The sequence below is a fragment of the Rhinolophus sinicus genome, linkage group LG10 (genome assembly GCF_036562045.2).
Source record: "Rhinolophus sinicus isolate RSC01 linkage group LG10, ASM3656204v1, whole genome shotgun sequence".
Lineage (NCBI taxonomy): Eukaryota > Metazoa > Chordata > Mammalia > Chiroptera > Rhinolophidae > Rhinolophus > Rhinolophus sinicus.
The window spans coordinates 10,693,298-10,710,566 of NC_133759.1; the positions used below are offsets into that span (position 1 = coordinate 10,693,298).

The window sequence follows — 17,269 nt, forward strand, 5'->3', positions numbered from 1 at the left end:
TTTGTCCTTGAAGGGCTGGACAGTCCGGGTGAGATAGGGTGAGGGGTGGGAGTGGGCCAGAAGGGGAATGGTGCCTTTGTATTTAAGTACGCCACACCATTAAATTTTTTAAACCATGTGAGTGTATTACTTACTCTGATTTTACAAATCAAAGCATATGGTTGTTGGTTTAACTTGCATTTAAGTTTATTATCAGGACTCCCATAATTGGATAAAGTTAACACCAAGTAAAACAGCCTCTCCCGGTGCAAACTACAATTCCCAGGATTCCACGGGGTTGAAGAAGTGGTTCGTTCTCAGGTTCAAACTACAATTCCCAGAACATCGCGAGCCAAGGTGGATGGTTCTGGCCCAGAGCTGGGCGGTGTACCCGCGAGCCTGCGCACGCTCACCGACTGCCGCTCCGGGCTCGCCAGCCGGGCAGGCGCACGGCGGCCACCCGCGAGCCCGGTGGCGGCGGACGGGACGGCTCGGCTCTGCCTGCGCTGCCTGCTCTCCCTGCCTGGGCCTCTCCGGCTCCCAGCAGGCGCCGAAAGGCTAAAGCTGTCGCCGCAGAGGGCACTCCTGGACTCGTCTGCGGAGGTGGCTTCTGCCCCGCGGAGCCCGGGCTGCGGGTGAGACACGCGCGCTGGGGACTGGGAGGGCTCCGTGACCCGGCTGGGTTTGGAGTTGAGGGATAGGCCCCCGGACCTCCCCCGGGAATGGACGACGCGGGAGCCGGGCCCTGGGGTGCAGGGGAGTTTGCAGAACGGAGGCGTGACCTGCGATGCGACCTGCATGAGGCGCGGGAGGTGGGCAGGGGTCAGAGGAGGTGGACCCGGCTGCGCCCCCGGGAGTGCTGGTTGAAGCCCTTAGCGAGGGGCAGGCACTGGCAGCGGGTCCCCACACTCTTTGCTTGGGAGACGACGGTGCGCAGGAGGCGCGGGTGGCGGGGAGCCAGGCGAGGTGCGCGGAGGGGCACGGGCCTCCCCAGCTCTTTTTGATGGCAGTACCTGGACGCACCTGCAGCTGATCCCTGGGCTATTTGGGGCTCAATAGTGCACCTACTGTGTTGGGTGATAACAGCCGGTCACGGACCACTTGACACTGTCCGGGCAGCCTCTGAAGGAGGGACCCAATGGACTCCCCACCCCATGCATATGTGCAGGAACTCGTCTCCCTGTCACTGATGGGAATCCTCTGCCAAGGTCTGGGGTCCCTCAGGCCAGAGACCTGCACCTGGTGGTGAGCGCCCAGGGTCTGCTTATTTAATGCCAACCAACTCGCAAAGCCCACTCTTGAGGGAAGCGAGTTGGCATGGGAAGGTTACAGGATGAGCTTGATAGGACTTAGAGACTAAGAGCACAGATCACACAGGGTTCGTTCACCGGATAGTTTACTGTTACATGTGCCCAACATTCAAACCCTGCCTCTCATTTACTAGCTGTGTTCCCTTAAGCAAGTCACTCGTCCTCTCTGAGCTCGTGCCTTCCTCTGCAAAAGGGGAACAAAAGTTCTTTCCTCACAGGGTTGCGGTGAGGATTAAATGAAACAATGCCACACAAGTCCTCTCAGTCCAGTGTCCGGTGCCCAGTAAATGTTCAGCAAATGTTAGCCCTTGTAGCTGCCTGAGAGGAAATGTTACAGGTGAGATTGGAACCCCAGTCGGTCTTTGTGCTGGAGCGGGCTGCCCTCGCTGGCTCTCATGGACCTTGGAGATCTTCCGCTCATACTTTCACATTCCATATCCTTCCTCTTCCTTTCACAGATGAGGAATCTCAGTCCCTGTTGGTGGCAGAGCCAGGGAAGAACACGGGTCCCTGGGGAATGGCCAGAAATCAGGTTCTGAGCCTTGGGCCCCCAGAGGGTGAGGAAAAGTGGAGAGTGGGGATCCCCAGCAAACGACGATGGGGTTTCTGCACACCCTGGCCACGCGAGCATCCTGGTGGCCTTGATGTGGGGGGTGTCAAAGCCGTGCAGCTTTTTTTGAAGTGGCCTCTGGTTAGCAAGTTCTTGCTTTAAGCCTTGCTTTGGAAAATATTTAGCAATAAACAAAGGCTTCTATATTGAATATATTGAGCTAACCGGAAATTAAATTATCAAATGCCCCATTTCCCAGGGATCCTCGTCACTTTCAGTTTGGTTGTTAGTCGATATTCTTCCCCTGGACCCACCCATCACCTGATAGGCCTTTTAAGTGGGATGAAATAATGAATGTGAACGGGGTCCCACTAATGTCATCGTAGACTTTGGACTCAGACTTGGGTTCGAATCCCAGCCCAACCATTTAATAGCTGTACGACACTGCACAAGTCACTTAACTCTGAGCATACTTCCTCAAATGCCAGATGGGATTGCGAACACCTATGTTAGGTTTGTAGGAGGGAATAAATGAGATAATTCATGTAAAGGGCTTCAGATTAAGCCTGGCATGGAGTAAGAGCCAGTGAATGGGAGTTGTTACAACATTATCATGATGAATAATAATACTATAAAAATAAGTGTCAGGCACTGTGCTTTGCCTGAATTGTCTCTGAATTCACAAAACCACCCTGTGAAGTGGCATAATTGTGTCTATTTTTCAGACTGGGAAATGGAGGCTTGCAGGAGTTAAGAGTTGGCCCAGGCAGACACAGAAAGACAAATACTACAAGATACCGCTTATATGACGAATCTAAAATAGTCAGACTCATAGAAACAGAAAATGGAACGGTGGTTGCCAGGGGCTGGGGGAAAGGAAACGGGAAGGTATTAGTCACAGGGTACAAAGTCTCAGGTATACAAGAATGACTAAATCCTAGAGCTCTACTGTATAGCACGGGGCCTATAATTAACAATATGTCTGTTATTATATACTTAAAATATTGCAAAAAGGATAGATCTGATGTTAAGTGTTTTATCCCCAAAAATAGTAGTAGTAATAAGAGGGCAGGAGGAAACTTTTGAAGGTGATGGATAGGTTTATGGCATATAGATTACGGTGATAATGGTTTCACGAGTGTATCCTTAGCTCCAAACTCATCGGATTGTATCCATTAATTATGTACAGCTTTCGGTATGTCACAAAGAACAATAAGAATTTGTCTAGGGTCATGCTGCTGCTAAGTGACAGGACAGGAGCTCCCATCCTAGCATCTCCGCTCCAGAACTAGCGCCACTGAATTCTCCTGCCCATGGTCTTTGCAGCTTTTCAAGCACAACTGTGACCTGGGGCAGCCTCCAGGGATCTAGTGCGAGTCTCCTCAGCATTTGGAGAAGAGGTGGAACTCTGCAGCCTGCCCGCATTGTTTCCTGTCCCTGTCTGAGGGCCGATGAGGCTGGAGGAGGGTGTCTAGTGGGTGAGCCTGGGGGATGCGGTGTTAGGAAGAAGCAGCCGCAGCAAGGGCTCACGGGCCGGGCGAGGGTGCAATCCTGGTGAGACCTGGACAGCTTGGTTATGACAAGAACTGGTCTTGTGTAGGGGCTGGGACGAATCTCTGAGCTGCGTTCTTCTTTGGGCCTGATCTCTGCTTTTGGGAGGAGGGCCACCCATGAGCCGCAGATGTGAGAAGGAGCCATGGACTGAGCCAGCATGCTGCTGTTTTAATCCTGACTGCCTGTGAGAGCTCACACTGCCTCCAAGACCATATATATATATATATATATATATATATATATATATATATATATATATATATATATAAAAGAGTTGAAGCAAATCATTTCTAAGGGCTCTTTTAGCTCGAAAAAGCGGGGTTTTGTAATTCTGAATTGGTGGCGTAACCCTCTGAGCGCAGCACCCTTCGGTGGGATAACCATCACAGCAGTGTGTACACAGACTTCCCCTGGGGGTGAGAATGGCCATAGCTCCCTGAGCCTCCTGCCACCGCAGGCTTCTCTGTGCCCGGCAGGTGGGGAGTGATTACACAGAGGAAGCCTTGGGTTGCTAAGTTACCGCTGAGGGCCTGTGGGTCTGCGTTTCTAGAGCCGTCCACACCTGCTCTGCCCTTGAGTGATAAAAGCTCATTGCTCTGAGGTCTAACCTGCTTCTCTGTCACCAGTTGCACCTCCGAGTCTGATGGCCGACGAGCACAGTGCTTGAGAGCCAGACCTCTGGAGTGAGACCCGGTTCTGACCCCAGTGCTCCTGCTGGAGCTGTAAGACTGAGAGCCAGTCACGTAATTCCACAAAGCCCTGGGTTTTTTTGTTTGTTTGTTTTTCATATTGAAAGAAAATGGAGATAATACTAGTACCCTCAGTGGAGGGCTTTTGTGAGGCTTGAGTGGAAAAGGGCAGGAAAAGGGCTGAGGACAGTCCCTGGCACATAGTAGGCTCTCAGTAAAGGAAGCCCCTCCACCCTCTGCCCAGAGGAGGCCCAAGATTGTGCATTTGTAACCTCCCAGGTGATGCTGAGCCTGGGTCACACCGTGAGTCCTGCCTTGGAGGACCCGTGACAAGCCCCCCTCCCTCCCTGTGGAGTAGCCCTCGCAGGATGGTCTTGTTTTGCTGGACCACTTCCAGGCAGGGGCTCACAGAGTGGCTGACCCCTCCTCCACGGCTGAGCAGCTCTAACCCTTGGAGAAATCCTCTTCCGACCCAGCACACTGTAGACTTCCCCGCCCTGTGACTTCTTTCTGCAGGCCTCACTCCAGGGCCTGGACCAGCCCACACAGCTCTGCCAGGGGCAGGGACAGAATGGCAGCCAGTAGCCAAAGGCCGTACTTATGCCTGGGGGCCTGAGTTGCAGGGTCACTGTCGTGCCTGTGTCACCATCACGCACATGTGTCAAGTCAGTTAGAAAGGCTTACAGCCACCCCTCTGGCGCAGCCTCCGTCTTGCTGCACAGCCCATCAGGTGTTTGGGCTTCTCTTCTCCAGGGAGGTGGCCCTACCCTTCGGGCATCCTGCACAGGGTTGCGTTTCTGAACTTTCCTGATCCTGACGGCCTCATGGACTCGTGTCGTAGGGATGGTTGAGCCCTGTAGGCTCTGATTCCCGACAAAGGGGCAGGGCCTGTGTCTAATCACAAGGTAACCTCAGACAGACCCAAACCAGGAGCATCCTGGGAAATAACTGACCCTGACTCTTAAAATTGTCAAGGTCATGAAAGTCAAGGAAAGACTGAGAACCTGCCCCGGTTTGGAGGAGACTAGAGAGACATGATAACTGGCTGCCTTGCTTCATCCTGGATTGGCTTCTGGACCACAGCTTAGTAATAGTCTCATATCAAGATTAATTTCCCAGATTTGTGTTACGTAAGGGACCGTTCTCATTCTTGGGACATACGTGATGAAGGAAGGGCAAGATGTCTACAACTTAGTTTTAAATGGCTCAGGAAAGGGAGAACGATAAAAGAAAAGTCACATCAACAGTTGGTGAATCTGTAGGAGAATTCTCTGTACTACCCAGGAACTTTTTTGTAAGTCTGGAATTATTTCTAGATAAAAAGAAGCAAAAAACAAGATCACAGAGGCTATAGCCAGCCTGCTTGCTGGGTTAGAGCCTCCTCATTGCTTCCTGTGCCGCCTCGGGCAGGGCTCACCTCTCTGCGCTTTGGTTTCACCATCTGTAAAATGAAGATTGTCATTGTGAAGTGGAGACCCTGGCAGCTGGTGACTACCAGTGTTGTGAGGAAAGGGAGAGTGGAGGATGACACCATGACGATGAGGCCAAAGGGAATCCCAAGCCAAGGCCCGTCACCTCCCCCACTTGCTGATGTTGGGTTCCAGGCTCCCTGCTGCCTGGCAGGGGCCGCTAGTGACTGGCCACCCACCACATGGCTTCACCCGCAGAGGACTTTGCCCCTGAGCCCATGTGGCTCCACTGGTAAGCCCAGGTCCCCTGGCAGCTTCATCCCCTTGCTTTCTCCTGGCACTGCCCTCGGATGGTGCAGAGCTCAGGGTTTGGTGGCCTCAGGACTTGCTTGGTGGGTAAATAACTGGCACAGGGAAGCCTGCTGTGGACAGGGAGGTGTAGCAGTCACTGCCCACGAGGACGTGTGGGCACATAACACGGATGTGTATCTTACCCGCCACAATCACCAGAAGACCTCCCAAACCTTGCTCAGAACTCACTCACCCTCCAGGTCACTTCCCCACTGGCCCCCGCCACTGCCATTTCCTGTCATGCACTGGGTGCTGTGCACACTTTGTCTTGCTTCTTTGTGACGGTTTTATGCTTTCTCCAGTGAGTTGTCTTCTGACCCTGTCGATGACTTGTCTTCTCAAACCGGACCCGAGAGCCCCTTGGATCCATGTACACCCTGGGGTCTGAGCGTTCCCTGTAAGAGTTGTGTCTGTTTGAATTTGCAGTTTCACCTGGAAACACTGCTGCGGCCTGTGCCGTGTTGCCTGTGTGAGCCTCTGTCTCAGCAGAGGCTCACGATTCTGTTCCCAGCTGGCGTCCCTGTGTGTGACCACATGGGTGCGCTGTCGTGCTGCTCTGTTCTGCTGCAGAGGACCACACAGGGAGATCTAACTTCCAAGTGACCTATGGGTGCCAAGCAAAAGCCAGATGATGTCAGACAGGCCATGCGATTAAAGGTTTCTGCGTTGGGAGGCTCCTGCGTTGGCAGGCAAGCCAGGGGAGCCTGGGCTCCCCCCCGCTCCAATGTCCTATCTGCACTGAGAGCCTTGGAGCCTCGGCTCCTCAGCAAAGCCTGACATCACCCATCGTGCCAGAGTCACACGGACTGCAATTCTATTAGGGTTCCCCCCGCCCCATGAAGGAGTTCCATACCTGTTTATTGATAAGGAAGTAGAGTCAGTCACCAGCTGTTAATACAGGATTATGTCTTCAGCTTTAACTCCGCTTTCCCCTTTATACTGAAGCAAGAAGGTATTATCCATGTTACGGTTTTAGTCTAAGAATGTGAACTCTCAGTGTTAAATATGCCTACTCTTTTAAATGCTGGGTTTTACCAGGAGCACTCGGAGGCTGCCAACATTTTGCCAAAGGATCCATACTTTTGTCAGGAAACCTGATGCCCTGTAAATGTTTGTCTGAGTTTCTCAATAGCATCAGATTAATGCCTGATCTTGGAGCACAAATAAGCAATATGTTACGGTTCCATGTGCTGCTTCCGGTCACAAAAGGAGGAGGAGGGAGTGGGGGAGAGATCATTCTAGAATGTGTGTTATTGGCACTTGTTTGCTCTTTATCAACTCACAGTGTGTGAGACACATGAGTGCAGGACCGAAGCTTCCATAATTCAGCCCTAGGGATTCAGGCAGCGTTTCGGATAAAAGGCACTTGTCAGGGACAAAAGAAGCCTGCTGTCATTTTCTATGAGCAAGATTATAGAAAGAGCCCTTAGAAGTAAAATCGTTAGAATACTTACGTAAACCCTTGTCTAGGCACTGACTGGGCCTGGGCCCGGCCAGGTCTTGTGCATCCTGGGGCTGGCGGGGGCTGGTAGTCCAGGGGGTCCCCGACCTCCACAGCCCTGCTCCTGGAGGAGTGACCGGTGAGCAGCAGCCCGTTCTGGCAGTCGTGCAGCTGGAAACGTGGCTGCAGCTGGTGAGGCCGGCAGCAGGGGAGCTTCCCTTCACAGCTGAGCGTGCTCACATGTGCCCGTGGCACCCAGCAGCAGCGAGGCCGGCAGCCCCAGCCCTTGGGCCTGCACGTCATCGTCACTCCATCTGAATGGTGGCCAGAAGTTACACATTAGCACATTTCCCACTGTAAGTGGATTTCTGGCTTCTCTGGAAAGGCCAGCAGAGTAGCATTGTGGACTGAATTGTGTTCCCACAAAATTTTGTGTTCCAACCCTCACCCCCAATGTAATTATATTTGGAGATCGGGCCTTTAAGGAGGTAATTAAGGTTAAATGAGTTCATTGGGGTGGGGCCCCAATCTGATAGTGCTGGTGTCCTTATGAGAAGAGGAAGGGAGACCAGAGACCTCGCTTTCTCCGTGCACACTCGTAGAATACCGTGAGCACACAGCGAGAAGGCGCCATCTGCAAGCCAAGGACACAGGCCTCGGAGACACCCTACCTGCCGACACCTTGACCTTGGACATTTAGCCTCCAGAACTGTGAGAAGATAAATTCCTGGTGTGTAAGCCGCCCAGCCTGTGATACTTTGTTATGGCAGCCCGGGCAGACTGATACAAGTGGGTCCCACCAGGCCACAGTCCTGTCACGTCCTCATTAGTTTGAGCTTTAACCTGGGTGTTCGGTCTCCAGGTCACACAACTCACCCCTGGCTTCACCCTCCCCTTTGGCTCTTGGCCCCGGTAAAGCAAGTGAGTTTGTACCTCCTGCTCTAGGCCTAGAATTCCTGGAGCTTTTACTCCTTATCCAATCCCAAGGCCCTTGTGAAAGACTTTTCTATGCCTGTGTCTGGAGCTGGCCAGCACCTCCCAGAAGTGGAGCCTGCACCAGTGCCAAATGCCCAGCCTCAGAGGGGGAGCCCCCATGGCAGGTGACCCCCACCCCACCTGCCCAGATCTTACTGTGTTCTCAGGTGTGGCAGCATCAGGGACACCTTCCTCCAGGGCTTCTCAGAACAGATGGGGTCCTAGAAAGGGGGATTCAGAAACCCGTGGCAATCTGATCATAGTCAGCTCCTCTGGGAGCTAAGCGAAACGTTGCAGGGAGGTGTGAACTGCCAGCCGTCTTCTGTCGGCCTCAGTTTCCAAAGGCCTTTCTTAGGCATGGTTTTAATCCCTTATTTATTTTTTTCCCTTTCTTTTGAAAAATACTCCTGCTCTATCATGCTTTGTCCTGGCTGAGCCACTAAGCTCTGTGCGCCACACCAGTTGGATCCTAAATCTAGTGCCCAACGTAGAGGAGGCAGAGAATTATGAACTGGTGACATTTGGGTCCCCTGGACTGCTTGGCCTTAGAATGACGAGATGAGGTCCAAAGGGTGCCAGGGCTGTTCACAGAAGACAGTGCTTAGATGCTGTAGGTTCAAATCTTGACTATTCCATGCACGCTGAGGGACGGGGGTCACATTTACTCAGCGTCTCCTAGCCTCTGTGTGTCGATCTGTAAGATGGGGAGAGTGGTACTGGTGCTCCACTAGCCTCTTGGTGTTGGTTTAAGGATTAAAGGAGAAAAGGCACAAAGTTTCTAATACACAGCCGACATAAAGTGTTGGAGGTGGTGGTGGTTCTCATTGTTAATTTCCTAAATTTATGGGGCCATCTTCACAGGAAAGGAGAAGCAAGTCATTAGAAAGACTGGGTGAACCTGCGAGGCTGAGTGTGCCATCCAAAGTGAGGGGGCGTTCAGGCCCTTTGGGAATCGGCTTGAAGCTATGTGACCACGACCTGGTTTTCTTATATTGTTAATTTAGGTACCTTAAGGGAAATATCATTATGACAGCTAATGTGTTGTGAGGCCTGTTTTGATATTTCACATGCTTTAGCTCATTTAATTCTCACAACCCCCTAAGGTTAGTATGCCCATAATACAGATGAGGAAATTGTGGCTTGAAGAGGGAAAGGAACCTGCCAAGATGATAAAGCCAGTTCACACCCAGAATCTGAAGGAATGTGAGTGTGAGCTGTGACCTGGGAAGAATTCTTGACCATCACCATTAGGGAGAGGGGTTTAAATGTCGCCTGCAGCCTTTTGGGTGTCCTAATGCCTGCACTGAGCCCAGATTGAATACACTTACGTGGCGTGGGAGATCCGCCAGGCTTGTCCAGTGTCCTAAGCAGATTCTTCTCTTATCCACCTGACGGTGCTCTTCTCTACGGAGCACTTTGGGCGAGACCGGTGAGAGGCAGGGATGTTTAAGCCAGGCCAGATGACCATCTATCAGGGTGACCCAAGGGCCATCCGATCGAGTTGGGCTGGTCCCACTGAACAAGGAAGCTTGCAGCCTCTACAGAGCACTTCCCTGCCATTCCTGGGACAGCAGGAGAGCGTCACAGTGATGGGCTCACCCCGTCCCCCGCAGCTAAGCTGCTTCCTCCATCAGTGCTCCAAAGCTTTACATTAGGTATTAACCGCCTCTGTAGATAATCGCTCACCCACCTCACCTGCATGTAGGTAGAGTCAGCGGGAAGTTAAGGATGGCTTGCCATGGCACCCACGCCAGTGCTGCCCTCCAGGGGAGGAGCACTGTGTCGGCGTTCATGGCTGCCATCCATTCTTGGTGATTCTGCCATGTGGTATCTAACCAAAGCCTATAGTCAAGAGAATGAAGGAGGGAACCTAAGAACCTTTGTCAGGAACGACTCGAGGGCACAGCTTTCCACCATGTGCCGTGGATCCAGGCCTCAGCAAATGTTTTCAGGAGGGGTTTCCTTTGGGGGCGGTCTATTCAGAGCTTGCCTCTGCTGGGAGATGGGAGCTCCAGGCACGTGTCCCTTCCGTGTCTTGCAAGCCTTGAAGTCTTGTCCTGTTTCGCATGGGCACCCTCCCCTGCTCCTTACCTCTCCTGGGAGAGTGTCTACTGCACCAGACCAGGCTTTGTCTGGGACCACGTGACTTGACAGGTAACTTGAGACATGGGAGCTCTGGTCATAGTAACCGGAGGACAGACTCTTCCCCTCCTGGGCCTCACTGCTCAGAAGGGGGTTCGCTGGGAGAGAGAGGAATAAGGACAGCAGGTGAGAGAGAGGCAAATTCCAGCTTTGCTTTTGAGCTATTGAGGTCTTGGGAAAGCATACAAAGCCCTTAGAGTACGTACAAAGATAGACTGCTTACGGGTGGGACGGAGCCCCCATCAGAACAGAGCAAGGTACCTTGTCATGCTGGCATTCTGGCCTCTGCACGCATTTCCACAGGTCCAGGTGACAAAGTGAGGCCCTGAGACCGTCAGTCTGAAAGAGTCCTTATCCCCCGGTCACCTTTGTCCTGGGGAGGCTGTTGGTGCACAGAATGGCACTGGTCAAACATCAGGACTGAACAGACAGCACGCCCGGTCAGTCAGACAAGCTGCAGTCCTGCCGTGGCTTGGCTGAAGGGCCTGCTCCATCTCCAGGGCCAAAGACAGCGACCGCGTCTCGCTCACCACCCTGCCTCCCTACCACTCAGTGTTGTCACTGAGACTAGCAGCCTCTCCAGGCATCGGCAGACCCAGGAGCAGTGAAAATTTGGCCTAGCGAAAGGGGGTATCACTGAGGCTATTCCCACTAAGCAGCTTGGCCCACTTATTCACCATTTTGAATTTTCCTCCTAGAGAACTGTTTGTTTATTATCCAGGAACATTTTGATATGGTGATGGGGGAAGGCCTCTTATCTCCTTGTGGGCTAGGGGTCTGATTAATGCACTCTTGGCCTCCATCTATTATCTTTTGAAAACCGTTCTGAGGATTTTGCCTGATCTTCAGTTCTCTCGACTTACAAAGGCTGCTGCAGAGCAGTTGGTGGCAGCTGGGGGGGGGGGGGGGCGAGGAGGAACCCAGGGGAGGAGTGTGGGCCACAGCCTGGAAGGCTCTGTAATAACCACTGCGTGCCCGAGTATGTGTTGGCTTTCTCCTGCCACACTTGGGCCACTTCCCAGCAGGTAAGAGTGCAAGGGCGGCTTTCCATCTCCACAGTGCTGAAATACACTAATATCTGTGTTAATTAACGTTCCCCTAGAAGCAGATCCTGAGGCAAAGATTCAAGTGCAAGTAGATTATTTGTACTCGTTCCTGTTATTCATGTTATTCAATAAACATGAATAGGGGAGTGGGGAAGTGAGACAGGGAAGGGAAAAGTGTCCATTGGGCCTATTACCACTGTGGGCAACTGCTTAATCCCTAGGGAACTCAGCGAGCCTGTGTAGAACACGCCTCAGCTATCCCACCTGGAGAGGATGGTGTTTGTGCATCCAGTCCCATCAGACATTGGTGCAGGCTGCCTGGTTTGTAAGTGGTCAAGTTAGGAACCCAGGCAATCCGACCTCCAAACCCTGTGCTTTAACACCACACTTATTTCTAGCAAAATGTTCAGTCAGTCCCCTGCAAACCTTCCTTTCCACATTCCCCCTTGGAAGGGTAACAGAGCCTGAAGCGCCCAGAGAAGGTCCCTGTGGGCCAGTCTATATTTGTCCTGCTGTCTGTCAACACCATTCCAGCAGGGCTGAGGGGCTGGGTGGAGGACTTAGCATCTAATTAGAAACAGTCCTCTCCCCTGCCCAGTCTCCAAGACTGTTCTCGCCTAGTTGCCCATTTGCCCCACAAGGCCCCCACCTCCATGTTTCCTGGTTCCCATAAACTTTACCTCAAGGCCCGAGCTCAGTGGATCAGCTACTGCACACTCAGCCCCCCAGGTCCGGAGGAGCAACCTGGCTTCCTTCCTGTCTGGGGCCCCTGCCCCACAGCCCCACCTGCTGCCCAGCCTTCTTTCACCACAGGGACACCGAGCAGAGGGGCAGGTAGCAGAGTGCTCACTAGAGAAGTGTGAGTAGCCGGGGCAGAGATGCCCCCTCAGGTTGAAGGTGGGTCTTGCCTCATTTCCCTGGGAGTCTTTCTTCCTGACGTTCCCTGGGTGTGTCTGTTTTAGCTTTAGCTTTTATGGGAAGCATTCTTGTCTGGGATCAGAGCAAAACATGCATCAGCTTGTGGCACACGCATCTGCCTCCCGTCTCTCCAGGGAGGACTTTGTTTATTTCCTTTTCTCTGCATAGCAATTTATTGCTCGTCCACAATCCAGAATCCTGTCATTGATAATAATGATTTATTTGATTCTTTGTTTCGTTTTTGGCCAAAGCAAGTTATGTGGTCAAGCCCAGAGTGAAGGTGCAGGGATATATACTGTCCCATGGAAGCAGTAGGGGAGGGGAGAGTGAGGACTTTTGAACAAGGTTTCATCTACCATATCACCAATGTGCAAAATGGTGCACAGACCCCACGCTGTAACTGGAATACAGAGCCGAGCACAGGGCCTGGCACACAGCAGGAGCTTCCGATGACTCCAGACACACTGTGCCAACAACTGTTCCTTTTCCTTCTCTCCTGCAGGCATTTGCCGGTGCTCAGAGTGCCCGCAGGGATGGGTAAAGCCCAGCAGGCCTGTGGCACGTCCCAGGGACCATCGTCTCACTAGCGCCCCCTGGTGGCGTTAGGATGCACCTCTCAGCGGTGTTCAATGCCCTGCTGGTGTCGGTGCTGGCAGCAGTCCTATGGAAACATGTGCGCCTGCGCGAGCATGCGGCCACCCTGGAGGAGGAGCTGGCCCTCAGCAGACAGACCCCAGAGGCGACCCACGCGCACAGGATCGACTACCCAAAGGCACTGCAGATCCTGATGGAGGGCGGCACGCACATGGTGTGCACCGGCCGCACGCACACCGACCGCATCTGCCGCTTCAAGTGGCTCTGCTACTCCAACGAGGCGGAGGAGTTCATCTTCTTCCACGGCAACACGTCTGCCATGCTGCCCAACCTGGGCTCCCGGCGCTTCCAGCCAGCCCTGCTCGACCTGTCCACCGTGGACGACCACAACACGCAGTACTTCAACTTCGTGGAGCTGCCGGCCGCCGCCCTGCGCTTCATGCCCAAGCCCGTGTTCGTGCCCGACGTGGCCCTCATCGCCAACCGCTTCAACCCCGACAACCTCATGCACGTCTTCCACGACGACCTGCTGCCTGTGTTCTACACGCTGCGGCAGTTTCCCGGCCTGGCCCACGAGGCCCGGCTCTTCTTCATGGAGGGCTGGGGCGAGGGCGCACACTTCGACCTCTACAAGCTTCTCAGCCCCAAGCAGCCGCTGCTGCGGGCGCAGCTGAAGACCCTGGGCCGGCTGCTGTGCTTCTCCCAGGCTTTCGTGGGCCTCTCCAAGATCACCACCTGGTACCAGTATGGCTTCGTCCAGCCCCAGGGCCCAAAGGCCAACATCCTCGTTTCCGGCAATGAGATCCGGCAGTTTGCACGCTTCATGATGGAAAAGCTGAATGTGAGCCGCGCAGGCGCTGCGCTGGGCGAGGAGTACATTCTGCTCTTCAGCCGCACGGAGAACAGACTCATCCTGAATGAGGCCGAGCTGCTGCTGGCGCTGGCCCAGGAGTTCCAGATGAAGACGGTGACGGTGTCCCTGGAGGACCACGCCTTTGCCGACGTCGTGCGCCTGGCCAGCAACGCCTCCATGCTGGTCAGCATGCACGGGGCCCAGCTGGTCACCGCCCTTTTCCTGCCCCGGGGGGCCACTGTGGTGGAGCTCTTCCCTTACGCTGTCAATCCCGACCACTACACTCCCTACAAGACGCTGGCCATGCTGCCTGGCATGGACCTCCACTACGTAGCCTGGCGGAACATGGTGCCAGAGAACACGGTCACGCACCCTGAGCGGCCCTGGGACCAGGGGGGCATCGCCCACCTGGACCGGGCGGAGCAGGCCCGTATCCTGCAAAGCCGTGAGGTTCCGCGGCATCTCTGTTGCCGGAACCCCGAGTGGCTCTTTCGCATCTACCAGGACACCAAAGTGGACATCCCGTCCCTCATCCAAACCATACGGCGCGTGGTGAGGGGCCGGCCAGGGCCGCGGAGGCAGAAGTGGACAGTCGGCCTCTACCCAGGCAAGGTGCGGGAGGCGCGGTGCCAGGCGTCGGTGCAGGGCGCCTCCGAGGCCCGCCTCACCGTCTCCTGGCAGATCCCGTGGAACCTCAAGTACCTGAAGGTGAGGGAGGTGAAGTACGAGGTGTGGCTCCAGGAGCAGGGGGAGAACACCTACGTGCCTTACATCCTCGCCCTGCAGAACCACACCTTCACGGAGAATATCAAGCCCTTCACTACCTACCTGGTGTGGGTCCGCTGCATCTTTAACAAGAGCCTCCTGGGACCCTTCGCAGACGTGCTTGTGTGCAACACGTAGCGAGCGAGCAGAGGCCAGGCCTTGGAGGGTGGCCCCTCCAGCTCAGTGTCCCTGCTACCCCCTTCTCCCCCCCACCTTGGTTTCTGGGAATTGTTTGTTTATTTATTGAGCAGGCCTGCCCCAGGCCTGTGCCTCCATGTCTTCTTACTGCATCTGGGGTGTGGGGTTCGCAGCACTCTGCTGTGCGCTGGGATGATGGGACACCCCCTCCCCCCACCTCCCATCCTGAGCATCCATACCCCTGGAGAAGGTCCTTGGGAGGGGGAGGAGAGGAGAAGGAAGAAGGAAGGTAAGAATCCAAGGAACCTCTTTGGTTGAGTGATCGTGCTGTCTCCTCCTGAGTCTTTCTGGTTGGTACCCAGGTTTCTGGAAACTGCGAGTAATCATTTAGTGGTTTGGGTGGGTGGTTCGTCAGCTTCCATCACCATGAAATTCACCTGTAGCCCAGTGAAGGTGTGCTTGAAACATTCATTAAATGATTATAAGCATCTTGGTCAAGTGTTTTGATTGGCTGGTAGGAAGGGGGGGCTGCGAGTCAATACCAGAAGCCCTTTAATCCTGATTGTCAACCAAGGAGCTATGGCAGTGGAAAGGCATCGAGGACGGGAGAGGAAGGCAGGCTGGTTGGATTTCACCTTGATGGCTGGACGTGTGTCACAGTGCCATCTCAGTGGGATAAAAGTCTGGAAGAAGGTGGGAGAGGGCTGTGGTGAGGAAAAGCAGTGACCACCAGGGCTTCTTAGGGTCCACTGGACATTCAGGCTCCCAGACTACAATAGAACGTACCTGGCATCAGATTCACTTAGAAGGACGTAGACAGGACACTCAGCAGGCCAGTCAGGCACTTCCCTTCCGCAGGACTCTTCACAGTAGTCCAGGGGCCATTGTCCTGCCCTCTCCCCCAAGTGACTGCTCAAGGGTGATGAGAAGAGACCCACGTCGATAGTTGTTGGGGGCACTTTGGCTTAAAGCCCCACACAAGTCATTATCTTTTAAACAACCCACAATCATACCGTGTTTCCCTGAAAGGAAGACCTAGCTGGACCATCAGCTCTAATGCGTCTCTTGGAGCAAAAAAATAAGATGCGGTCTTATTTTACTGTAAGACTGGGTCTTAATATAATGTAATAATAATATAATATAATATAATAAATATAACACCAGATAATATAATTAATATACTGGGTATAATAAATATAAGACCGGGTCTTATATTAATTTTTGCTCCAAAAGACACATTAGCACTGATGGTCCAGCTAGGTCTTATTTTCAGGGAAACACGGCAGTTCCCAGGGTCCCTCAAGGGACATGCCCACAGTTGTAAGTTGTGCTCAGTGAAGCCTACACAGTGGTGTCCTACCAGATAATTTAGTTCATTCCTAACCCCTTCAGAGGTCATTTTTACTGTCAGTAGTTTTGCTGAATACCACGCCTGACATTCCACCTTCCTCTGGCTTCCGTGGAAATAGAGCTAGAAAGTTAACCCCAGACCAAGTCTGTCTTTAGAGAAGGAGGAAGAGTTTTCACCTTTTCTTCATCGAGAGACCCTGATGCAGGGCTGACTCCTGCGAAGGGAGCAGGGAGCTTCAGGCGGTAGTTCAGTTCTGAGAGTTTCACCGGGCCGGTCAGGAGTCCTTGAGCCAAAGTGGTCTGTTAGATGAGTGTCCTGGTCACTGACTGAGAGCCGCTGTGGGAAGTGTGACCTCAGTGCAGGAGATCAGAAGGGCATGTTTTCATGGTCATCCTGGGCCCCATGGCATTCCTTTTTACCTGGAATATCTTTCTCCCTAATTCTACCCTCCATCTGCCACCATCTCAGACTGCCACATGAGTCCACATACAAAGATTCAGTTCAGTTGGATGTCTCAGACACTGCTGGTGGGGCAAAATGCTGCATTTGGCAAACCATTTGGCAGTTTCTGCTAAAGCTGAACACATAGCTACCTTACATTCAGCAATTCCACTTCTAGAAATATACCCTAGAAATGAGGCTGATGTCATCAAAAACATGTATTAAATATTCCCAGCTCTGAATAGCCAAAAACTGAACAACCCAAATGGCCATCATCAGATATATTCATGCAAAGGACACAACAGTTAAAAAAAAATGGTACATGCAGCGACGTGAATCTCATAGAAGCCAGACTCAAAAGAATATATACTGTCTGGTTCCATGTATATGAATCCAAGGATAAGAAAACAAATCTAGCAATAGACGTCAGAATCGTGGTTACTAAGAACAAGGTAAAGCTGGATGAACACAGAGGAGCTTGGGAGGTGGGGAATGCCAACCTGGGTGGTAGTTACACAATGGCTGTCCACGCAAGCGACCATCTGCTTACACACAAGATGCGTGCACTTTACACACTACTGTATGCATGTGACACCTCAGCAAAAATGGCTCAAGTGGTAACTTCTAGAAAAGCCCGTGTGTGTCTCCCTCAGCCCTCTGGTAATTAGGCCTGCCACACTCCCCAAACCCCAGCTCTGCTGCCCTGTGTATTCTTCCAGAAGACACGCAGCTCCCACAAGGGGGTGCCCACAGGCTAGAAGCT

General features: G+C 53.0%; 1 protein-coding gene across 1 annotated transcript; it reads left to right on the forward strand.

Annotated features, from left to right (window-relative positions):
• Positions 1-384: 384 nt before the first annotated feature.
• Positions 385-15,204, forward strand: POMGNT2 (protein O-linked mannose N-acetylglucosaminyltransferase 2 (beta 1,4-)). The gene is made up of 2 exons (XM_019727501.2): positions 385-614; positions 12,867-15,204. Exon 2 carries the CDS (start codon positions 12,972-12,974, stop codon positions 14,712-14,714), a length of 1,743 nt encoding a protein of 580 aa, XP_019583060.1. The 5' UTR covers positions 385-614; positions 12,867-12,971; the 3' UTR covers positions 14,715-15,204.
• The last annotated feature ends 2,065 nt before the right edge of the window (positions 15,205-17,269 follow it).

Excerpts from the sequence above, each read along its gene's own strand:
- POMGNT2 (XM_019727501.2), top strand. The coding sequence starts at position 12,972 with ATGCACCTCTCAGCGGTGTTCAATGCCCTGCTGGTGTCGGTGCTGGCA.